The sequence below is a fragment of the Sceloporus occidentalis genome, unplaced genomic scaffold (assembly GCF_023333645.1).
Source record: "Sceloporus occidentalis isolate IW3139 unplaced genomic scaffold, rSceOcc1.0.p SCAF_101, whole genome shotgun sequence".
In the NCBI taxonomy this organism is placed as follows: domain Eukaryota; kingdom Metazoa; phylum Chordata; class Lepidosauria; order Squamata; family Phrynosomatidae; genus Sceloporus; species Sceloporus occidentalis.
Genome location: NW_028317081.1, coordinates 3,171,784 through 3,198,344, shown reverse-complemented (window position 1 = coordinate 3,198,344; position 26,561 = coordinate 3,171,784). Strand labels below are relative to the sequence as shown.

General features: G+C 46.2%; 1 protein-coding gene across 1 annotated transcript in view; it reads left to right on the top strand.

Moving 5' to 3' along the window:
• LOC149283994 (polyadenylate-binding protein-interacting protein 1-like) overlaps positions 1 to 19,847 on the top strand; it is a 43,387-nt gene extending 23,540 nt beyond the window's left edge. The window contains exon 13 of the mRNA XM_089497313.1: positions 19,754 to 19,847. Coding sequence (XP_089353439.1) covers positions 19,754 to 19,847 — 94 coding nt within the window. The remainder of the gene's footprint in view (positions 1 to 19,753) is intronic.
• The last annotated feature ends 6,714 nt before the right edge of the window (positions 19,848 to 26,561 follow it).

Here is a 26,561-nt window from a genome sequence, read left to right as displayed (position 1 = left end):
GGGCTGAAATATTAAATGCTTAAGAGAGAAAGATCACAATTTGGGCAACATTTTAGAAAACTAGTACCAAAACATAACACAACAGTAGTTTTACTGAGAGGGTGGTTGATACATTGCACAGCCTTTCAGATGAAGTAGTAGAGGCTTAACCAAGGATTGATTAATTTTAATAATACGTTATATAGACACCTGGGAACTAGCTTGGCACTCAAATACAACACGTCTAAATTAAATCACCTGTGCTCAAGGAGGGGTATGTTTCAGTAATGTTCGTGAGCTCAGCTGTTCTGAGAAAAGTTAAAAGGTACGCTAATTCACACACTTACATAATAAAACTTTTTATAATTATGTAAAATAGTGGACTTTGAGCCAAAAGGTTTCTGACTATGCTTGGCTTGCTGTGTAATTTTTTAACTCAGGAGTGCAGGGGCTTCAATATTCTCTTTCTTTGTAAAAGGTCATATTTGCATCTTACTCTTGAGAGGCAGTACGGGAAGAGAAAAATTACTACTTTTTTATGCCCTTTCTTTAGCAGATTATACAAACAGGACCTATGAGATCATCATGGTGTCTATCATAGGAAGTATTATGCTGGTATGTGGCATTATCTTATTGCTGGCAATCATGAAAAGGTACATCATGTAGCATTGATAAAGATTCTGCAGAATTGCCAGACAGATAAGGGTGATTTTAAGGATTGGGGACCAGCTGATCCCCATTATTTTCTTATTTCTCATGATATGAGGTCATGCACTTGTACCTTTTTCTTTTTTACTTGTAATTATATGTATGCCCTCAAAGGGTATTTATGCTTAAATTAAGCTATGTCTTTAGTTTTGCCCTGGCCTTATACATAATTAGAAGGGACAAATAACCTACCTCCTCATCCTTGTACTGAGTGTAATCTTGGAGTACCAGGACATCACTTCACGTAATAACGCCTCCAAAGGTCACACAGGTTGGCCGAAGGGGTATTGGGGAGGGTCTGTGCTTGCTGAGATCTCCAATACATAGGAAAGCCGAGATCTAGTCTAGTTTTTAGTTTACAGTCTTATTTAGTGAGTGCTGCTGATGTGTGTGATAAGCGAGCATTGAGAGTCTTCATAATGTGCTTTTACTCAGCCCAATAGTTGCAAGGGTGATATTGGGTTATTACGTCAAAGCCAATACTTTATTGGGCAACATACAAAACAATGTAAAGTTATAAAGGTTTTCAGAAAGGTATGGGTCTATTCTTCAGATGTAACATTTTACGTGAATATCACTTGTTTAAATGGTTCTTTGTCCTTCGTACAGGCTTTGGGGTGGCTGTGACTCCTCTTACAAAGAGTACGCAGAAGAAACAGGAGTCTGAAGTGTCAACGTGAATCGGAACACACATGACAACTTATCCACAACTGACTTTAACCCCTTCACGACCTTTGCCGGTTCAGGACCGTCATGACAAGAAGGTCACTAAATGACCTTTGACGGTCCTGAACCGTCAAAAAATTAAATAAGCTTAGAAAGTGATCAACGATCACTTTCTTCGCTTAAACGGCGTTACTGTAATGCCTCGATGTCGAGGCATTCAGTAACGCCGAGATCGGCATCGGGGGCCATGTCTGGCCCCTCCCCGGGGCGTCAACAGCCGCCATACATTGTATGGCGGCGGACGCCCGTTTTAAAAGCGTTTAGGAGGCGATCAACGATCGCCTCCTAAACTTAAATGGTGTCGCTGGAATGCCTCGATCAGGAGGCATCCAGCGACACCAAACACTTACCTCTGGGTGGGCTGTGACCGCTCCGGAGAGCGGTCACAGCCGCAGCTGCCGGTGATCTTCGCCATCAGCAAGATGGCGGCGGCCCGGGAAAAAAAACAATAAAGAAAGAGTTCGCTAGACGGTCTCCTGACCCTCTAGAGAACTCTGGCTCCACCTGCAGGTTGAATACAGGTACTGCATTCAACCAAGCAAGTCAATGGAACCCAGCTTTCTAATCACTATGTGATTAGCAAAATATTCAAAAAAAAAAAAAAATGTGCTAACATTTAAAAATAATTATGCAGTGATGTCACTTGATGAACCATCCAGTACCAGCAAAATGTGTAAAAAAAAATATAAAAAACGTATTAAAAAAATAAAATAAAAAAATAAAGTTTATTTTGAGCAAGTGCTAAAATTTCTCAAAAATCTCAACAAAGAGTTAAAATAAAAGCACTTCAAATACCCAAGGGGTGTCTAATATATAAAAAAATGGCTGATGGGGTAAATTGGAGTGGCCGAGCTCAAAGATAGGGTATAGGTACAGACTGACCAAAATGGAGAAAAAAAGCGCACTTCCCAAATATGGCATTTTAAATCTCAAACAACCCGACAAAGCCATGCATGTCGGGTATCACTGCACTCAGGAGATGTTCCTGAACACACATTGGGGTGTTGTTTGACAGTGACATATACCAGAACCTGTATATCTATAACTAAAGTACAATTTGTGTGAAAAAAAAATAAAAATAATTACTATTACAAAGTTTGACAAAGTGTAGTTCTATAATTGGTGCATGGAAAGGGTTAAAATAACAGCATTTGGAATACCCTGGGGTGTCTAGTTTTCAAAAATATAGGGTTTGAATGGGTTAAATTGAGTTAACCCGCTTCAAAGATATTCCAAAGAGGAGATGGAGGCAGAATGACCAAATGACCACCTGGATTACGCATGCCCCAAAAGTAGCCTTTTACCAGCCAAACAATCTGACACACCCATGCATGTGGGGTATCGCTGTACTCAGGAGATGTTCCTGAGCACATATTGGGGGGTTGTTTGACAGTGACATATACCAGGACCTGTATATCTATAACTAAAGTACAATTTGTGTGAAAAAAAAAATAAAAAAAATTACTATTACAAAGTTTGACAAAGTGTAGTTCTATAATTGGTGCATGGAAAGGGTTAAAATAACCGCATTTGGAATACCCTGGGGTGTCTAGTTTTCAAAAATATATGGTTTAAATGGGTTAAATTGAGTTAACCGGCTTCAAAGATATTCCAAAGAGGAGATGGAGGCAGACTGACCAGATTTGCTAAAAAAGATTTGGAAATCATAAAACGCTGCTTGTACTTATTGCCCTATAACTTACAAAAAACAGCAAAAAAAACATAAAAACATTGGGTATTTCTAAACTCAGGACAAGTAGTAGAATCTATTTAGCTAGTTTTTTTACTTGCTTTTTTAGGTGAGTAAAAGATTTTTCAAATAAAAGTCATAAAATGTGTTTTTTTTCAATTTTTCACCATGTTTTTTTTGTTTTTTATAGTAAATAAGATGATACGATCAAAATAATGGTATCTGAAGAAAGCCCATCTTGTCCTGAAAAAAACAATATATAACTTATGTGGGTACACTAAATGGGTGAGGAGAAAATTACAGCTGAACACAAGCACCACAAAAGTGTCAAAACAGCCTCGGTCCCACAGGGTACAAAACGAAAAATGAGCCCGGTCCTTAAGGGGTTAAAGGCCCGGTGCATTTAATTTATTTTACAGAGTAGGAGAAACCACACTCAGAGATTCCCATCAGTAGGGTGAAGTTATTCAGAGTTGCTCTTCTGCATGTTTCTCTGATAACCTGTATGAACCTTCCCCAAGAACATTGATTCAGTAGAAACTCTTTGAAGATGACAATGTATCAACACTCTCCTGTAGAAGAAATGTTGAAGAAAAGACCTCAGAGGTCCAGAAAGCTTATGGGCCTATACCATGGAACAGGTTAAAAAAGTATAAAGATCAGTGGGTGCTGGATTATGTAGCAAGAAGGAAAAATAGGAAACTAGAAATGTATGTACCTTTGGAATCCAGGTAGATAATTCCGATTATGACACTCCAGCCTAAAAAGCTTCCCTCCACCAATTGGTGTACCCAAAACAAAAGTGCTTTGTGAAGACATTCTGGCTCTTAGGTACCCAGCCAGACATGTAGAGTATGTTCTCTCCTCCATACACAATGAAAGTGCACGTCAGGTATTTCCATAATCTAAAAAACATTTACTGGATTTCTCTACCATAACACATAACCTGTGCCAAAAAATTCTAAACAACACAGATGCATTGGTGAAAAAAGTTTAGGAACTTATTTCTATAGCTAATTTTGGCAGTGATAGGTGGCATGTGTGTTCTGAAGCCACTAGTGACATATCCTAGATTGGGTGGTATTTTTGGCTTCTTTGTTTAACATTTCCAGTTACAAACCCAACATACTAAATGTAAAAAAACAACAGTTCCAAAACGGCAATATACACCTTAAAAGCACTGTTAAAATTCTCAAAATGCATATAAAGTCTGGACACCTGAATTGTTGTTGGGGGTATGTTCTGTCAATTTAACTGATTTAGTGACAGATTAGATAAATATATGAAAAATATGCTAAATGTTTAACTATGATGTGTGTGGAGATACAAACTACTTCTCTACATCAGAAAAAAGATGCACTGATGCAACTTTGTAACCTTTTAAATTCATACATTGTACTTTTTTGTACACCTGTGCATTGGTGTTTTTTAATAAAGCATGAAATGCCTGGCTAAGAGCCCTAAGGAAGCCAGCCCTGCAGCTCTTTAGTGTATACACTGGTTGGGCCCCATCCACTGGTCTGGATAAACTCCGTTAATTTTTGTTATTACATATGGTTACAGTTACTTTGAGTCAATAGTACCAAAAACCACAACAGACAAAAATGGTCATTTAATTTATTTATTATTAATTTAATAATCCAATTAATTAGGCCACAAAGAGCTGATCATGGTGACAGCTACCTCTGGACTCACGTAGAGTCACCTTTCAGCACACAGGAGAGGAAAAACCCCATTAGGGGAAACCTCTGGGGAACCATGGCTTGAAAGATTGTCCTTCCCTCTGGACACTAAGAGGTTAACTGTGTATTTATACCTGTAGAGAAGAAATGGCAAAAAGTAACTGACAAATATAGACATAGCATTAAACATGGACATGGCACTTCTCATAGACATAGCATTACACATGGACGTAGCATTACACATGGAGGTAGCATTAAATATTGAGATACCAATGAACATGGATATAGAAATACACATTGATATAGCACTACATATGGAGAAAGCACTACACAAGGACATAGCATTATAAATAGACATAACATTAAACATGGACAAAGCAGTAAACATGGACATAGCATTACACATGAACAAAGCATTAAATATGGACATAGCATTACACATGGACATAGCGTTACCAATCGACAGCATTACACATAAAGATAACAATACACATGGAGATAGCATTAAACATGTACATTGGATTAAACATGGACATCGCGTTACACACGAAGATAGCATTAAACATGGACATGACATTACACATGAAGATAGCATTAAACATGTACATTGGATTAAATATGGACATCGCATTACACATGGAGATAGCATTAAACAGGGATATAGGAATAAACATGGATATAGCACCACATGGGGACATAGAAGTACACAAGGACATAGCATTACACATGGACATAACATTAAACATGCACATAGCATTTCACATGAAGATAGTATTAAACATTGACATAGCATTTACACATTGTCAGGGTCCGTACACCAGACCCCGACGCAGTGACTCACCTGAGTACCCGCTTATCGCAGGTCCAGCGCTGCGTCTTCGGTCCTCTCCGTCTCCTCTGCATTCCGCATGGCTGCAGCTGGGAGGGGCGCGCGCCCTCACTCAACTTTACGCGTCCCCACTCAGAAATTGCGGGGAACATGCTTAGGTGACATCACGCCAGGGGGTGTAGCGTTCTTCAGAAAGCAAATTTAAAACCAAGCACTGAACATTGCTCAGAACCAAAACGAAGACTTGTTTATTTTTCACACACAGGGCTGGATATATCCAGCAAAACACATACATAAAAGAAGATATTGAGATACAAACCGCCCCCTTAATCTGCCTCCCAGAGACAACATGGACAGTCTTTACAAAGTCAGGGCCCATAGCCAATAGGGAGGAGGGTGGCTGTCAGGCCTCTCCAGTGGCACCAGTGATGGAGGGTTCTGTCAAAATTCCTGTGTACCAGACACGGCTGTTGCTTGGACTCTGCTCACCTGCCTTAATTCCTGTCTCCCGGTCCCGACTGTTCCTGGGTCTCTTCTAACCTGCCTGGATTCCTGTGTGCCGGACCCGGGTGCTCCTTGATCTATACTCACCTACCTGGATTCTTGTGTGCCGTACCCGGCTGTTCTTAGGACTCTGCTCACTTACCTAGATTCCTGTGTGCAGGACCCAGCTGTTCCTTGGACTCTGCTCACCTACCTTGATTCCTGTGCGCCGGACCCCACTGTTCCTTTAACTCTGCTCATCTACGTTGTTTCCTGTGCGCCAGACCCGCCGACTCCTTGGACTCTGCTCACCTACCTTGATTCCTGTGCGCCGACTCCTTGGACTCTGCTCACCTACCTTGATTCCTGTGCGCTGACTCCTTGGACTCTGCTTACCTACCTTGATTCCTATGCGTCAACTCCTTCGACTCTGCTCACCTACATTGTTTCCTGTGCGCCAGACCCACTGACTCCTTGGACTCTGCTCACCTACCTTGATTCCTGTGCGCCAGAACTGCCGACTCCTTGGACTCTGCTCACCTACCTTGATTCCTGTGCGCCAGACCCGCCGACTCCTTGGACTCTGCTCACCTACCTTGCTTCCTGTGCGTCGACTCCTTGGACTCTGCTCACCTACCTTGGTTGCTGTGATCCAGACCCTGGACTCTGCTCACCTACCTTGCTTCCTGTGCGCCGCAATCCCCCGACTCCTTGGACTCTGCTCACCTACCTTGATTCCTGTGCGCCAGACCCACCGACTCCTTGGACTTTGCTCACCTATCTTGATTCCTGTGCGCCAAACCCCCCGACTCCTTGGACTCTGCTCACCTACCTTGATTCCTGTGTGCCGACTCTTTGGACTCTGCTCACCTACCTTGATTCCTATGCGTCAACTCCTTGGACTCTGCTCACCTACATTGTTTCCTGTGCGCCAGACCCACTGACTCCTTGGACTCTGCTCACCTACCTTGATTCCTGTGCGCCAGACACGCCGACCCCTTGGACTCTGCTCACCTACCTTGATTCCCGTGCGCCAGACCCGCCGACTCCTTGGACTCTGATCACCTACCTTGATTCCTGGGCGCCAGACCTGCCGACTACTTGGATTCTGTCACATACCTTTATTCCTCTGCGCCGACTCCTTGGACTCTGTGCGTCAGGCTCGCCGACTCCTCGGACTCTGCTCAGCTACCTTGATTCCTGTGTGCTAGACCCGCCGACTCCTTGGACTCTGCTCACCTACCTTGATTCCAGTGCGCCAGACCCGCCGACTCCTTAGATTCTATCACCTACCTTGATTCCCGTGCGCCAGACTCACCGACTCCTTGGACTCTGCTCACCTACCTTGATTCCTGTGCGCCAGACACGTCAACTCCTTGGATTCTGCTCACTTACCTTGATTCCTGTGCTCTAGACCAGCCGACTCCTTGGACTCTGCTCACCTACCTTGATTCCTGTGTGCCAACTCCTTGGACTCTGCTCACCTACCATGATTCCTGTGCGCCGACTCCTTGGACTCTGCTCACCTACCTTGATTCCTGTGCGCTGACTCCTTGGACTCTGCTTACCTACCTTGATTCCTGTGCTTCGACTCCTTGGACTCTGCTCACCTACATTGTTTCCTGTGCGTCAGACCAACTGACTCCTTGGACTCTGCTCACCTACCTTGATTCCTGGGCGCCAGACCCGCCGAGTCCTTGGACTCTGCTCACCTACCTTGATTCAAGGGCGCCAGACCTGCCAACTACTTGGATTCTGTCACATACCTTTATTCCTCTGCGCCGACTCCTTGGACTCTGTGCGCCAGGCCCGCCGACTCCTTGGACTCTGCTCAGCTAACTTGATTCCTGTGTGCTAGACCCGCCGACTCCTTGGACTCTGCTCACCTACCTTGATTCCAGTGCGCCAGACCCGCCGACTCCTTGGATTCTATCACCTACCTTGATTCCCGTGCGCCAGACTCACCGACTCCTTGGACTCTGCTCACCTACCTTGATTCCTGTGCGCCAGTCCCTTGGACTCTGCTCGAATACCTTGTTTCATGTGCGCCAGACACGCTGACTCCTTGGACTCTGCTCACCCAACTTGATTCCTGTGCGCTAGACCCGCCGACTCCTTGGACTCTGCTCACCTACCTTGATTCCTGTGCGCTGACTCCTTGGACTCTGCTTACCTACCTTGATTCCTATGCGTCGACTCCTTGGACTCTGCTCACCTACATTGTTTCCTGTGCGCCAGACCCACTGACTCCTTGGACTCTGCTCACCTACCTTGATTCATGTGCGCTAGACCCGCCGACTCCTTGGATTCTGTCACCTACCTTGATTCCTGTGTACCAACTCCTTGGACTCTGCTCACCTACCTTGATTCCTGTGCGCCAGACCCGCAGACTCCTTGGACTCTGCTCACCTACCTTGATTCCCGTGCGCCAGTTCCGCCGTCTTCTTGGATTCTGTCACCTACCTTGATTCCTGTGTTCCAACTCCTTGGACTCTGCTCACCTACCTTGATTCCTGTGTGCCAGACCCACAGACTCCTTGGACTCTGCTCACCTACCTTGATTCCCATGCGCCAGTCCCGCCGTCTTCTTGGATTCTGTCACCTACCTTGATTCCTGTGTGCCAAGTCCTTGGACTCTGCTCACCTACCTTGATTCCTGTGCGCCAGACCCTTGGACTCTGCTCACCTACATTGTTTCCTCTGCGCCAGACCCGCCGACTCCTTGGACTCTGCTCACTTACCTTGATTCCTGTGCGTCAGCCCAACCGACTTCTTGGACTCTGCTCACCTACCTTGATTCCTGTGCGCCAGACATGCCGACTAATTGGAGTCTGCTCATCTACCATGATTCCTGTGGGCCGACTCCTTGGACTCTGCTCACTACCTTGGTTGCTGTGCTCCAGACCCTGGATTCTGCTCAACTACCTGGCTTCCCGTGTGCCAGAGTCCGCCGACTCCTTGGACTCTGCTCACTACCTTGGTTGCTGTGCTCCAGACCGTGGATTCTGCTCACCTACCTTGATTCCTGTGCACCAGACCAGCTGACTCCTTGGACTCTGCTCACCTACCTTGATTCCTGTGCACCAGAACCTGGACTCTGCTCACCTACCTTGATTCCTGTGCGTCAGACCCGCCGACTCCTTGGACTCTGCTCACCTTCCTTGATTCCTGTGCCCCAGACCCACCTACTCCTTGGACTCTGCTCACCTACCTTAAATCCTGTGCGCCAAGCCCGCCGACTCCTTGGACTCTGCTCACCTAACTTAAATCCTGTGCGCCAAGCCCACCGACTCCTTGGACTCTGCTCACTTACCTTGATTCCTGTGCGCCAGACCCTTGGACTCTGCTCGACTACCTTGTTTCCTGTGCACCAGACACGTCAACTCCTTGGATTATGCTCACTTACCTTGATTTCTGTGCTCCAGACCAGCCGAGTCCTTGGACTCTGCTCACCTACCTTGATTCCTGTGCGCCAAGCCCGCCGACTCCTTGGACTCTGCTCACCTACCTTGATTCCTGTGTGCCAACTCCTTGGACTCTGCTCACCTACCATGATTCCTGTGCGCCGACTCCTTGGACTCTGCTCACCTACCTTGACTCCTATGCGCTGACTCCTTGGACTCTGCTTACCTACCTTGATTCCTGTGCGTCGACTCCTTGGACTCTGCTCACCTACAATGTTTCCTCTGCGTCAGACCCACTGACTCCTTCGACTCTGCTCACCTACCTTGATTCCTGGGCGCCAGACCCGCCGAATCCTTGGATTCTGTCACCTACCTTGATTCCTCTGTGCCAACTCCTTGGACTCTGCTCACCTACCATGATTCCTGTGCGCCGATTCCTTGGACTCTGCTCACCTACCTTTATTACTGTGCGCTGACTCCTTGGACTCTGCTTACCTACCTTGATTCCTGTGCGTCGACTCCTTGGACTCTGCTCACCTACCTTGATTCCTGTGCGCCAGACCCGCCGACTCCTTGGATTCTTTCACCTAACTTGATTCCTGTGCGCCAGACCCACCGACTCCTTGGACTCTGCTCACCTACCTTAATTCCTGTGCGTCGACTCCTTGGACTCTGCTTGACTACCTTGTTTCCTGTGTACCAGAAACCTCAACTCCTTGGAATCTGCTCACTTACCTTGATTCCTGTGCTCCAGACCCACCAAGTCCTTGGACTCTGCTCACCTACCTTGATTCCTGTGCGTCGACTCCTTGGACTCTGCTAACCTTTATTGTTTCCTCTGCGCCAGACCCGCCGACTCCTTGGACTCTGCTCACCTACCTTGATTCCTGTGCGCCAGACCCTTGGACTCTGCTCGACTACCTTGATTCCTGTGTGCCAACTCCTTGGACTCTGCTCACCTACCATGATTTCTGTGCGCCGACTCCTTGGACTCTGCTCACCTACCTTGATTCTTGTGCGCTGACTCCTTGGACTCTGCTTACCTACCTTGATTCCTGTGCGTCGACTCCTTGGACTCTGCTCACCTACATTGTTTCCTCTGCGTCAGACCCACTGACTCCTTGGACTCTGCTCACCTACCTTGATTCCTCTGCGTCGACTCCTTGGACTCTGCTCACCTTTATTGTTTCCTTTGCGTCAGACCCACTGACTCCTTGGACTCTGCTCACCTACCTTGATTCCTGTGTGCCAACTCCTTGGACTCTGCTTACCTACCTTGATTCCTGTGCGTCGACTCCTAGGACTCTGCTCACCTATATTGTTTCCTCTGCGCCAGACCCGCCGACTCCTTGGACTCTGCTCACCTACCTTGATTCCTGTGCGCCAGACCCTTGGACTCTGCTCGACTACCTTGATTCCTGTGTGCCAACTCCTTGGACTCTGCTCACCTACCATGATTCCTGTGCGCCGACTCCTTGGACTCTGCTCACCTACCTTGATTCCTGTGCGCTGACTCCTTGGACTCTGCTTACCTACCTTGATTCCGGTGCGTCGACTCCTTGGACTCTGCTCACCTACATTGTTTCCTCTGCGTCAGACCCACTGACTCCTTGGACTCTGCTCACCTACCTTGATTCCTGGGCGCCAGACCTGCCGACTACTTGGATTCTGTCACATACCTTTATTCCTTTGCGCCGACTCCTTGGACTCTGTGCGCCAGGCCCGCCAACTCCTTGGACTCTGCTCACCTAATTTAAATCCTGTGCGCCAAGCCCACCGACTCCTTGGACTCTGCTCACTTACCTTGATTCCTGTGCGCCAGACCCTTGGACTCTGCTTGACTACCTTGTTTCCTGTGCACCAGACACGTCAACTCCTTGGATTATGCTCACTTACCTTGATTTCTGTGCTCCAGACCAGCCGAGTCCTTGGACTCTGCTCACCTACCTTGATTCCTGTGCGCCAAGCCCGCCGACTCCTTGGACTCTTCTCACCTACCTTGATTCCTGTGTGCCAACTTCTTGGACTCTGCTCACCTACCATGATTCCTGTGCGCCGACTCCTTGGACTCTTCTCATCTACCTTGATTCCTGTGCGTCGACTCTGCTCACCTACATTGTTTCCTCTGCGTCAGACCCACTGACTCCTTCGACTCTGCTCACCTACCTTGATTCCTGGGCGCCAGACCCGCCGAATCCTTGGATTCTGTCACCTACCTTGATTCCTGTGTGCCAACTCCTTGGACTCTGCTCACCTACCATGATTCCTGTGCGCCGACTCCTTGGACTCTGCTCACCTACCTTTATTACTGTGCGCTGACTCCTTGGACTCTGCTTACCTACCTTGATTCCTGCGCGTCGACTCCTTGAACTCTGCTCACCTACCTTGATTCCTGTGCGCCAGACCCGCCGACTCCTTGGATTCTGTCACCAAACTTGATTCCTGCGCCTCGACTCCTTGGACTCTGCTTGACTACCTTGTTTCCTGTGTACCAGACACGTCAACTCCTTGGATTCTGCTCACTTACCTTGATTCCTGTGCTCCAGACCCACCGACTCCTTGGACTCTGCTCACCTACCTTGATTCCTGTGCGTCGACTCCTTGGACTCTGCTCACCTTTATTGTTTCCTCTGCGTCAGACCCACTGACTCCTTGGACTCTGCTCACCTACCTTGATTCCTGTGCATCGACTCCTAGGACTCTGCTCACCTATATTGTTTCCTCTGCGCCAGACCCGCCGATTCCTTGGACTCTGCTCACCTACCTTGATTCCTGTGTGCCAGACCCTTGGACTCTGTCGACTACCTTGATTCCTGTGTGCCAACTCCTTGGACTCTGCTCACCTACCATGATTCCTGTGCGCCGACTCCTTGGACTCTGCTCACCTACCTTGATTCCTGTGCGCTGACTCCTTGGACTCTGCTTACCTACCTTGATTCCTGTGCGTCGACTCCTTGGACTCTGCTCACCTACATTGTTTCCTCTGCGTCAGACCCACTGACTCCTTGGACTCTGCTCACCTACCTTGATTCCTGTGCGTCGACTCCTTGGACTCTGCTTACCTTTATTGTTTCCTCTGCGTCAGACCCACTGACTCCTTGGACTCTGCTCACCTACCTTGATTCCTGTGTGCCAACTCCTTGGACTCTGCTCACCTACCATGATTCCTGTGCGCCGACTCCTTGGACTCTGCTCATCTACCTTGATTCCTGTGCGCTGACTCCTTGGACTCTGCTTACCTACCTTGATTCCTGTGCGTCGACTCCTTGGACTCTGCTCACCTACATTGTTTCCTCTGCGTCAGACCCACTGACTCCTTCGACTCTGCTCACCTACCTTGATTCCTGGGCGCCAGACCCGCCGAATCCTTGGATTCTGTCACCTACCTTGATTCCTGTGTGCCAACTCCTTGGACTCTGCTCACCTACCATGATTCCTGTGCGCCGACTCCTTGGACTCTGCTCACCTACCTTTATTACTGTGCGCTGACTCCTTGGACTCTGCTTACCTACCTTGATTCCTGTGCGTCGACTCCTTGGACTCTGCTCACCTACCTTGATTCCTGTGCGCCAGACCCGCCGACTCCTTGGATTCTTTCACCTAACTTGATTCCTGTGCGCCAGACCCACCGACTCCTTGGACTCTGCTCACCTACCTTAATTCCTGTGCCTCGACTCCTTGGACTCTGCTTGACTACCTTGTTTCCTGTGTACCAGACACGTCAACTCCTTGGATTCTGCTCACTTACCTTGATTCCTGTGCTCCAGACCCACCGACTCCTTGGACTCTGCTTACCTACCTTGATTCCTGTGCGTCGACTCCTTGGACTCTGCTCACCTACATTGTTTCCTCTGCGTCAGACCCACTGACTCCTTGGACTCTGCTCACCTACCTTGATTCCTGGGCGCCAGACCTGCCGACTACTTGGATTCTGTCACATACCTTTATTCCTTTGCGCCGACTCCTTGGACTCTGCTCACCTACATTGTTTCCTCTGCGCCAGGCCCGCCAACTCCTTGGACTCTGCTCACCTACCTTGATTCCAGTGCGCCAGACCCGCCGACTCCTAGGATTCTGCTCACCTACCTTAATTCCTGTGCGTCGACTCCTTGGATTCTGCTCACCTACCTTGATTCCTGTGCGCCAGACATGCCGACTCCTTGGACTCTTCTCACCTACCTTGATTCCTGTGCGCCGACTCCTTGGACTCTGCTCACCTACCTTGATTCCTGTGCGCCAGACCCGCCGACTCCTTGGATTCTGTCACCAAACTTGATTCCTGTGCGCCAGACCCACCGACTCCTTGGACTCTGCTCACCTACCTTGATTCCTGTGCGTCGACTCCTTAGACTCTGCTCACCTATATTGTTTCCTCTGCGTCAGACCCACTGACTCCTTGGACTCTGCTCACCTACCTCGATTCCTGGACGCCAGACCCGCCGACTCCTTGGATTCTGTCACCTACCTTGATTCCTGTGTGCCAACTCCTTGGACTCTGCTCACCTACCATGATTCCTGTGCGCCGATTCCTTGGACTCTGCTCACCTACCTTGATTCCTGTGCGCTGACTCCTTGGACTCTGCTTACCTACCTTGATTCCTGTGCGTCGACTCCTAGGACTCTGCTCACCTACATTGTTTCATCTGCGCCAGACCCGCCGACTCCTTGGACTCTGCTCACCTACCTTGATTCCTGTGCGCCAGACCCTTGGACTCTGCTCGACTACCTTGTTTCCTGTGCACCAGACATGTCAACTCCTTGGATTCTGCTCACTTACCTTGATTCCTGTGCTCCGGACCAGCCGACTCCTTGGACTCTGCTCACCTACCTTGATTCCTGTGTGCCAACTCCTTGGACTCTGCTCACCTACCATGATTCCTGTGCGTCGACTCCTTGGACTCTGCTCACCTACATTGTTTCCTCTGCGTCAGACCCACTGACTCCTTGGACTCTGCTCACCTACCTTGATTCCTGGGCGCCAGACCTGCCGAGTCCTTGGACTCTGCTCACCTACCTTGATTCCTGGGCGCCAGACCTGCCGACTACTTGGATTCTGTCACATACCTTTATTCCTTTGCGCCGACTCCTTGGACTCTGCTCACCTACCTTGATTCCTGTGTGCCAGCTCCTTGGACTTTGCTCACCTACCATAATTCCTGTGCGCATACTCCTTGGACTCTGCTCACCTACCTTGATTCCTGTGCGTCGACTCCTTGGACTCTGCTCACCTATATTGTTTCCTCTGCGTCAGACCCACTGACTCCTTGGACTCTGCTCACCTACCTTGATTCCTGGATGCCAGACCCGCCGACTCCTTGGATTCTGTCACTTACCTTGATTCCTGTGTGCCGACTCCTTGGACTCTGCTTACCTACCTTGATTCCTGTGCGTCGACTCCTAGGACTCTGCTCACCTACATTGTTTCATCTGCGCCAGACCCGCCGACTCCTTGGACTCTGCTCACCTACCTTGATTCCTGTGCGCCAGACCCTTGGACTCTGCTCGACTACCTTGTTTCCTGTGCACCAGACACATCAACTCCTTGGATTCTGCTCACTTACCTTGATTCCTGTGCTCAAGAGCAGCGGACTCCTTGGACTCTGCTCACCTACCATGATTCCTGTGCGCCGACTCCTTGGATTCTGCTCACCTACCTTGATTCCTGTGCGTCGACTCCTTGGACTCCGCTCACCTACCTTGATTCCTGGGCGCCAGACCCGCCGACTCCTTGGATTCTGTCACCTACCTTGATTCCTGTGTGCCAACTCTTTGGATTCTTCTCACCTACCATGATTCCTGTGCACCGACTCCTTGGACTCTTCTCACCTACCATGATTCCTGTGCGCCGACTCCTTGGACTCTGCTCACCTACCTTGATTCCTGTGCGTCGACTCCTTGGACTCTGCTCACCTACCTTGATTCCTGTGCGCCAGACACGCCGACTCCTTGAATTCTGTCACCTAACTTGATTCCTGTGCGCCAGACCCACCAACTCCTTGGACTCTGCTCACCTACCTTGATTCCTGTGCTCCAGACCAGCCGACTCCTTGGACTCTGCTCACCTACCCTGATTCCTGTGTGCCAACTCCTTGGACTCTGCTCACCTACCTTGATTCCTGTGCGTCGACTCCTTGGACTCTGCTCACCTATATTGTTTCCTCTGTGTCAGACCCACTGACTCCTTGGACTCTGCTCACCTACCTTGATTCCTGGGCACCAGACCCGCAGACTCCTTGGATTCTGTCACCTAACTTGATTCCTGTGTGCCAACTCCTTGGACTCTGCTCACCTACCATGATTCCTGTGCGCCGACTCCTTGGACTCTGTTCACCTACTGTCACGATCACGGCCGGAGTACGGTCCGGGGGGACTCACCGCGTCGCGCTCCCGTGCGGAGTGCGTCGCCCGAGTACCCGCGGCGTCACAGCCCCGTCCGGGACGCGTCGCCCGGGTGCTCGTGGCATCGAGCTCCGGTGCGGAGTGCATCTCCCGAGTACCCCCGAGTGGCGGGTACTCGGTACTTACCCCTCCCGGGACGATCCAGCGGCACAGGGTCCTCTTCCGCGGCGGTTCACAAGAATGAACCGCCGCACAGTGATGGACACCTACGGTGTCACAGGACACGCCCCCCTGTCAATCCTCTACCCCTATGGAGGAGAAACACGTACATTGGACGTCATCATAGTTGGGGGCGGGATCTGGAAGGGCGGCAGGTTTAAAAGCAGAGCACTGACACCAGTTCAGTGCTCAGTTGTTTTTACAACTAGCTGCTGTATCTACCTGGTGTTTACCTGTCTATGTTGATTCCTGTTACCGACCTTGGCTTGTATTCTGACCACGTTACCTTCTCAGCTCCTGACCCGGCTTGTTTTGACCATTCTCTGCCTGCTGCCTGTTACCGACCTTGGCTTGATTCCTGACCACGTTAACCTCTCAGCTCCTGACCCGGCTTGTTTTGACCATTCTCTGCCTGCTGCCTGTTACCGACCTTGGCTTGATTCCTGACCACGTTAACCTCTCAGCTCCTGACCCGGCTTGTTTTGACCATTCTCTGCCTGATACCTGGTACCGACCTCGGCTTGATTCCTGACCTCGTTTACTTCTCTGCTCCTAAACCTGGAGTATCTGACTAAGAAGAGACAGGTCCGTTTGTTTCCTGCATCCTGGTTTCCACACCTTTGCAAACGTAACACCTACCTTGATTCCTGGGTGCCAGACCCGCAGACTCCTTGGATTCTGTCACCTAACTTGATTCCTGTGTGCCAACTCCTTGGACTCTGCTCACCTACCATGATTCCTGTGCGCCGACTCCTTGGACTCTGTTCACCTACCTTGATTCCTGTGCCCCAGACCCGGCGACTCCTTGGATTCTGTCACCTACCTTACCTTGTACAATATCGGTTACTATTATTATTATTATTTATATAAAGTCACCATATTCTGCAGTGCTGTATAATGTGTGTTATTAGTATTGATTTATATAGTGCCATCATATTCCGCAGTGCTGTATAATGTGCGTTATTATTATTGATATATCGCCATCAAATTCCGTAGCGCTGTACAATGCGTGTTATTATTATTTCTTTTATATCTTCATCCTACTCTGCAGCGCTGTAGAATGTGTTATTATTAATAGTGATATAGCACCATCATATTCCACAACTCTGTACAATGTGTGTTATTATTATTCATATAGTGCCATCCTATTCTGCAGCACTGTAAAATGTGTTATTATTTTTGATTAATATAGCGCCAACATATTCCGCAGCGCTGTACAATGTGTTATCATTATTAGTATTGATTTATATAGCGCCATCATATACCGCTGCATTGTACAATGTGTTATTATTATTATTGATTTATATTTCATCATCATATTCTTCGGCACTGTATAATGTGCATTATTATTTTTGATTTATATAGCACCATCATACTGACATTTTCTAAAAGCAAGTGTTGCTATAAAGGGAATAAGGTCAATAAACTAATCACAAATAAACTTCAAAAAGAAAACAGCAAAGAGGTTAATTACTAAAATTATAGATACTGATAAAAAAGTTATGAACCCTGATAAAATTGTGTTACGTTTTTGAAAATTTTAGCAAACTCTGTACAATCTCCTATCAATACTTCACCGAGGAATATTTTAAAGATAAAAATGGGATGAAAATTATAGTTCAGTCGTTGATTCCTGCAAACCAAGTAGGTGTCGGTGAATAAGAGAAGAGTATTAGACACATTAGACTTCAGCCTTTGACAGATTCAGATGGAATCTCTTCTTAAAATCTCTAGAAACCTTTGGATTTAATGCTAGAATGATAGATGCTATAGGCTTTATATACTATCGCTACTGCTACAGTAACGGGAACAGGTTTCTCCTCATCACCACTCTTATATATTGTCTCATTGGGACCCTTGGCCGTCTCGAATAGAGAAAACCCAAGCATTAAATGCTTCACTACTGCACACGGGGAGCCTTTATGCCGATGATATACTAATCGCCAAGGAAAATCTGGAGATCTCGGTATAAGAAATAGTGAAAGCTATAAACGAATACGCCATATTTTCAGAATACAAGCTCCATTTAGAAAAACATTCCAAACCATGTGAAATGCAAATTGATAAACAAACTTTGTTTTTACCCGGGCTAAAGATGACATTAAACACCTAGGAATAAATATGTTAAATAAGTGGTGGAGGATAACTTCCTACTTAATTAAAATCTGAAAGAGTGGAAAACGCTGGAGATTAACGGTGAGGAAAAATAAATTCTATTAAAGCCAATATTCTCCCATAATTGACATATCTTATTCAGATGATCTCTTGTTTCTAAACCCTGATTAAAACTATTACAAACAGCGTTCTCTAAATGTATTTTATTAGGTAGCAAAGCGTGATATAAAATATTATAATGCTAGCAGGTTGGTCCATGCTCTCATTACCCAAAAATACAAACTAGAGATGTGACAGATGGCCCCATATATAGCTGGATATCGCTAGTATTAAAAATGTACTCACTTTGTATGGCGTCCTGATAAAACTAATGCCTCGATGCTAGATACGGTTTCAACTCTTTAGTCTTAAGCAATATATTAAAATTCTGGTTCAGGAAAGTGTTCCAATGTGGAAAATAAGGTGATTTCCTCTCAACTAATCGGGATACTGGATAAAAATACAACCGATTTTAACATTACAATGAGAGAGGGTGCGTGAGAGGAAATGTGGGCTTCTGACAACAAATTTCGTTTCTGAATTTAAATTGGCCCACCGGAAACAAGCAAAAGGTATTCTTACCTAACACTCCCTGAACCTGAGAAAAAAAAAGGCTAGAGTTATTATTAGGCTTTTACCCATTTGTTGGCCAAATCAGGATGTTTTCAGTCGTTTTAGGTTTTTCGGCATCCGCTACGCTCTTCCTCTGTATGTCTCCGTATTTGAGGAGCTGCGTGTTATTGGTGTGATTGTTAATATCTGTGTTTTGCCAAAAGATCAGTAATACATGTGTTAGAGAGAGCTACATATATGTTTTCTCTGGAAGATGAATAGTGTGTGTGTGTTACAGAGAGCTGTCACTGTGTCTGTGTGCAGGAGCGTCTGTGTGTCAGAACTATGACATCATAAGACATGAGCGTTGCTGGAGATCAGCCTGCTGGAAAGCAAAAAAACAATCTCCCACGAGGCAGATAAAGAGTTAAAACTTTATTAAAGATTGTAATGTGCATTTTTGTGTAATAAATAGTTTTATGAATTCCCGGCTGTTGTGTGTTTATTACCGGGTTTGTGTTAAGTGTATAAGCGGAGAGAGGACGATGCTCACCGGTAAAAAAATTTTCCGGGTTCTGAAAACTAGAGACATAACGGATTTTGTTAAACTGTCACACTGTGTGCGGAGGTACCGCGATCAGCGCGCGTCTATCGTAAATCGTCTTAAGTTAAAACATCGTTTTTTTCTTTGTTTTAACTTTATTTAAAATCCTCCATGATAAATAAAGTAAACAAAAAACTTTATTTAATATGGAGGATGTTAAATAAAGTTAAAAAACAAACAAAAAACCCGATGTTTTAATTTTAGTCGCACACCCCCTAAGGCAATAGATTTAGTAAAGCCTCCCGGGTGCGATATTTCTGAATATTTGTATCCGGTAATTATTTGACCCAATGAGTGCCTCCAGACGTATAAGCCTCGCATAAATACAGGGCCCTGTAACGAAACCTAGCCGTAACTAAACATAGGCGATATCCCGTCCCCTAGGCAACAGTACGTCATGTCCAATGAGGGTTCTACAGGAGTGGCGCACAGCTATCCTAAGCAAATCATTGATGAGAGGGGCGGTGCCTGCTGGTGACCGGTTTGTTTGAAGCGCTCTGACGTCAGCGTTGTCGGTTGGCGTGTAGATGGCTGCGCTGCGATACGCGCTGCTGTACTCGGATGAGTCGGCCGAAGCGCTGTATGAGGATGGGGTCCGGCTGCTGTTGTCACCCTGTGGGACGGAGTTTGTTTATGAGACCTCTGAGCCCCGGGCGCACCCGCTTCAGACGCCTCACAGAAGCCGGCACCGTACTGAGTTTGCCACAAGCAGCTGCCTGGTGAGGGGCCATGGGGTGGCTGGGTGGGCGAGTATATTCCGTGCGTTGAAGCCTGCCCTGTTTCCTTCGCTCATCCCCGGGGAGTTCGTAGTGCCGTGTCTATAGAATAACTTGCACGAAGTGATGTTACGTTTATTCCTGGGGCCCCATCCTGAACCCTCCTGCCGGAGCAGTGTATGACCCTGCGGCCCCAAATGCCTACCGGTTTATGACAAGGACCCGAGAAAGGGATGAGGGACTGGAGGTAGAACGTTTCTGGGCATGTTATCTGCGTGGGGTAAAAATAATAAAGTCCATGTTTTTCATCTAAACGCTCTGTTACTTTAAGAACACAGAACAGTGTGATTAATAACTCGGTTTATACGTTAATATGTGAAGTTCCAACGCTAATGGACATTTCTAGTTATATGGAAGCCACAGCTTAGTTACCAGCAGCAACAGCAGAAATCCTGAAGCTGGAAGTTTGTGTGTGAATGAATGTGTGTGTGTGTGAATGAATGTGTGTGTGTATATTATAATACATACACTGCCGTTCAAAAGTTTCTGCGTTTGTGGGCTGCTGCTGGTTACTCCGTTTGCCCCGTGCACCTCTGTCTTCTGGTTTTGAGATTTGGTGTGCATGTCTCAATCTGCTTTTGTTTCTACTCTTTTAGGACAGGGTGCTCCAGGTCCTTGACTTCCGAAATACATTTTCCGGCTGTCCCTTTATCCCTTTAAGTATTTTACCTCCAGAGAAAACAGTAGTAAGTATTCTGCACGTTGAAATGGCAAATGTATGTGTAAAACATCACAGGGCAGCGTAGGCTCTTGGGGCAGCGGAACTCAATCCCAATCAAGCTGCCATGCGCTATAATATGCTTTAAAATCTATAGGAAATCCGGGCCGCATTGTTGCTTTGTCTTGTCTGTGATCAGCGGCATATTCTGGCCACTCTGCCTCAAAACAAGAAGCCAATTGCCCTCTTGGGCAGTCAGGCTCCCTATAGCACCTCTGTTTAACGTACGGGTTAAAAGGGAGATCAGTAATCTCTAGCCAACTAGCGATATGAAGGACTGGTCCAAGACGGCACAGCTTCCGTAGTTCACTTTGAGTCTGTAATGGGAACGCTCTGGGAGATGTTGTATCCTGGAGCATGGCGGCCTGGAGAGGGCAACTGATTACACCATCAAGGCCAGATGTGATCTACAACATGGTGTTTCTGCGCTCAAAGACCTATTACATGATATAATCTGCTGCTCACCTGCTTTCCTGAAATTAACACTTCTCGGTAAATCGACCCCGCTGCTTCACAACCTTCTAGTCTGTAACCCTTACTGTGTCTGTTTTGCGAGTTGGACAGCTAATGCTTTTTGTAGTTTGAACAGGAGCCAATTCAATACCCTCCCAGTGATCCGGGAATTATGAGGTCTTTCTCTTTTTTTCACCCTCAGAGTCTTCTGTCTGAGATTTCTGGAGTAACGTGGCCCCGTCTGGAGGATAAAGAGTTTGTCGGAGGTCTGGAGGGTGGCGGTGTAAAGGTTTCTTCTTTGGATGGAAATGCCAATTTATACATGTCTGCTTTGAAAAAAGAATTCCTCGTGGAGTTCTTGTGCCAACTAAGCTGCAAAACCCCAGCACTAAACCCTGAATCCCAAAGTCAAGATCTGTTACCCTACCCATTGAGATATGGAGAGCGAATTCATGCAACCGGAAATAAAATCCCTTCCAGTAAAGGAAGGAGTGGGTCAAAGTATTCTTCTTCTGTGATCCAAGTTATGGATGACTTGCGCTTTGCAAAGCATGGCTTCCGGTACAGTTGGCTGGTCCAGCGGTTCTCAGTGTCGTGCTGCCCGGCGGAGTTTTATTATCCTATGTCTGTGGCCCTACGTTTTCTGAACAGATCGTCTGAAAGTGAGCCAAGAGATGATGATACTCCAACTGGCAGTGAAACCCCAGGCGAACCGGAGCATTTCAGAGAAGGCGCTGGTTCGGTTTTACCGAAAGCTTTACCTCTGACCTGTAAGAGAACCCATTTACACAGGTGAATATTATATTGTGTGTGTTGGGCCAGTTCCGGATAATTACCGTATATAAATATCAATAATATATTTCATATAGACTCTGAAAACAGGTGAGAGCTGTGTAGTTTTCTAGACATTTGCTGCTTGTGCTTCTCAGGAAGGCAGTGGTTTAAGAATGTAATTGTGGTTATGAATTGGCTAGTAATATGGTTAACAAAAGGCATAGAATGAAATTTACTTGCGAGAAGCAGACCCTCTTTACCTAAACACCTTGATGACAATTGACGTGCCTGGTATGTCATGAGGTTAAACAGGTTTGGAAAGCGATCAGATTTCTTCCCCCGAAACAGTGTCGCTGTAATGCCTTGATGTCGAGGCATTACATCAACGCCGAAAACTGCAGTAGGGGCTCTGATCGCTCCCCAGGGCGTCAGCATGCACCATATTAAATATACCTGAAGTGTCTGAGGGGAAAAAAAAACACAAAAAATACTACCACAAACATTAACAGCTGGTATTGGAATTTGTGCACAAAAAGAGGTAAAAGAAGTTTTGGGTTTTTTTGATTTTTTTTTTTTAAATTAGCTTTCGTAGGGAAATAAAAGATTTTTCAAATAAGTCAGAAAGCCCCATTTGTTTTCAGTTTTTCACCACATTGTTTTTTGATTTTATAGTAAATTAGATGATCAAAATAATGAAAGGATAAATAATAAATCCCTTGTCTTAAAATAAAAAATAATAATAAAAAAAAAATAAAAATATATATAATAACTTGTGTGGGTACACTAAATGGGAGAGAAGAAAACTACAGCTAAACAAGTACCGCAAAAGTGTTAAAACAGCCATTGTCACGAAGGGTACAAAAAACAGCTCTGTCTTTAAGGGGTTAAAGCAGGGGTTGATAAATTTAGTTGAGATTTAGGAACCAACCTTTTTTTCTTCCCCAATCATGTTGGGGCAATAACCTAAAACACACCTTACGGTAACACATGCTGACATTCTACACTCATATGCTCACGCTATACACTAATACATGCTTTATTGCTGAAACACACACTAATGCTAATGCCATACTGTAACAAAACACCATACACACCAACAATACATGTTTATACTATGCACACACTATCTAATAATATACACACACAGGCTAACACTATACATATAGAAAAACACACACTGTGACACTATGCACACGTACACACAGTATGTGGGCTGCATGGTAGTGCCAGATTCAGACTCTGAATGTACACACCGACTCCAGCACCATACATATACACACTGACGCTATGGTATACACATACGTACACTACCCCACACACACACCTCTCGTAGAGACCTGCCATGCCGCTGCCATTGTGAATCCGGCCCCCTATGCTTTCCCGTGGATGCGGGATGAAGCGGGTGCCATGAGGCTTGTCGAGTCCAGGGTTAAAGTCGCCGGTAAATCTATGTGATGTGAGTAATATATCTGTGTTTCTCACGCAGGTGGAATTTCTGTAACCCAGGCATGTCCTCTACTTTCTCAATGCCTTTAAAAGTGGCTGTATGTGGTGACGTAACCTACAGGTAAGAAGAGAGAAAATTCCTTGATCAGTAGGGTAGTTAATATCCTAGTTCAAGATTTTAAAGAGGAGACCTGCTGAAGACTTCAAGAGTATGAAACTCCTGGTTATCAAAAGGGCAGCAACATACTTTTATTCAGGGACTTCCTAGGCCTGACCCTGGGCAGCACCCCCAGCCGTCCTCTCCTCGGCTACCATCATTACTACCTAGTGCCAGGGTATTATCTTATCGCAGCGCTCTTTATATTAAAGATGTGCGTCACCTGGGGACAGCAAACCATGGAGGCTGTGTTGGCTAGATGCAGTCCTCATACACTGTAGGACCAAAAGTATGCGGACACCTGACCGTAGCATGTATATGAGCTTCTTGGACATACCATTCCAAAACCACGGCCATTAATGTGGAGTTTGCCTCTCTTTTGCAACTATAACAGCCTCTAACAAGAGGCTTCCAACAAGATTTTGTACCAAACGTGCATTTGTAAAGTCAGGTGCTGTTGTTGGGAGCGAAGTCCTGAACAGTCTTGGTTCCAGTTCATCTCAAAGGTGTTCAGTGGAGTTAAGGTCAGGGCTCTGTGCGGGACACTTGGTTCCTCCACGCCAAACCCATCATTTTATAAAGCTCCTGATGCACAGTGCTTGTGCTGTTTGTTTTGTTTTAGGTGATATAGTGGACTTTAGGTCCCGTAGTATAATATAAATGGACTGATGGGATCTCCCTGCTAACTGGCTCACTGAGCGGCTGTCTGAATGGGATGATCTGCACCCCCTGCCCTAGGCCAGAATACACCACAGCCGGGGTGTTCTTTAGGGACAGTATGATAATAGTCAGTCTCGTGACAATCCAACGATAACCTGGGGTGTCTGCCAGAAGCCCCATTTCGTCATATTTAATTTCACGAGTTGTTCCTTGCTTAGCTGTTGATGTTGGCGCCAGTACGTCAAAGAAGGGAAAAGGACAGAACTTTTTTGCATAATAAATATCAGGCGCTATGTATTAAAGTATGAATCTAATAACAAAGGTGACACAAGCTCTTGCTTAGATATTAAAAATTATTCTGCCAAGTATGCTGTATTTATTAAAATATATATCTCCTGCTCATGCAATTGTTCTCAATGCATAATATATGGAAATTTAATTTTAACCCTTTTTTAACATTTTCATCTCTTTTCACATAATAGGTTCTTTTTTGATGGTGCAGGTTGCGTTGAAATCTATCTGGGTGACGGCTCTGGCTCTGTCTTTGTCTCTGATGGGTCTTGTTTAGGAAAATATTTCAAACACCACTTTCTTAATGAAGAAACTAAACTGGTAAGAGAACCTGCACCAGGTGGCTTTTGTTCCTTTCTAATGGGAATCTGTTTGTTTTTAAATGGTTTTTTTTTCCACAATGGACCTTATGTTGGGGCCGCGTAGGTCGTATTTTGTGAGGAGATCTGACTTGGATTTGGTCCTGTGAATATGTCTTGTGAGAACACGTGATCTTGTATATGACATCGTATGAACTATCCTTGGTAAAGTTCTCCATGTATCCCACCGGACTCATCTATCTCTTGCAGCGGGCTTGTGCCCAGACAAATGCAACTGTAATTGATAATTGAAATATACTTTTCAAAGGCCAAAAATAGAGACCGTCTGCGCACGGAAGGCTTTCACATCAATCTAATCTGGCATCTTTATAATGGGCAAAGACTGCTGTGATGGAGGCGGTAATGGGAATGGGACAGGAGTGATATCTTTCAATGAATCATTTTCTGTAATGTTTTTGGTCCTCACCCTTGTTGAAAGGATTCATAAATGCCCTTGATGTTTCCAGCTAGGCAGGCATATCATTTAGAAGAAATGTGATTTTCCTAAGAATCAAGTAAGGCTGCAGCAACTAATCGATAATGAAAATCGTTGCCAACGAATTTCATTATCTATTACCGTATTTGCTCGAAAATGCTCTGAAAAATACCCCTCGTCTTATAATCGGGGTCGTCTTATAATCAGACCTCAAATAGGTCTGACTATGAGTCCTTCTGAGTCCCCGGTGTGTAGCTAGGGCAGCGTGTAGATTTCCGGAGCGGTCACAGCCCATCGAGAGGTAAGTGTTTGGTGTCGCTGGATGCCTCCTGATCGAGGCATTCCAGCGACACCATTTAAGTTTAGGAGTATGGTGGATGTTGACGCCCAGGGGAGGGGCCAGAGATCGCCCTTTGTGCCGATCATGGCGTTACTGAATGCCTCGAGGTCGAGGCATTACAGCAACGCCGTTTCGGTGCAGAAAGCGAAAATAGATCGCTTTCTGCACCCGTTTAAAGATGTGCCGGTCCTGGCACGTCATTTGTCGTTAAGGCCTTGATTTTCCGCGACGTGCCCGGACCGGCAATTGTCATCAAGGGGTTAAATGGAAATGGAATACATTTACATTTATTTTTTTATTCGATTAATCGAAAAAATAATTGGCCAACTGATCGATTTATGAAAATAGTTCGTTGCGGCCCTAGAATCAAGTTAAATCCATGGATCTATTTTATAAATGACCAACTTTTTAGGCAGTGTCTCTCTCGGTTCCCTGGCTCTTGTTAAGCTCTAGTATAGTGGACCTTATTAACGGGACATTGCCGCCATCGTATGCACTATAATGCTGCATGGTATCTTACCATTTTTATGGTGTTGCTTTTAAAAACGGTGGGGTGTTCTGATCTCCATGTGTAGCACATGCACCTATTGCTTTCAATAAGAGTGCTTTCCTGCCACTGATTGGCTAATGTCCCTGACACCCCTATTAATACAATAATGCATATTCAAGTACTCCGATTATTTTAATATACATTATTCTATTAATTGGGGTGTCGGGGACATTAGCTGTCCCTCTGATGTTAATTTATTTAGTGCCAACGTATTATGATAAAGGGATAAAGT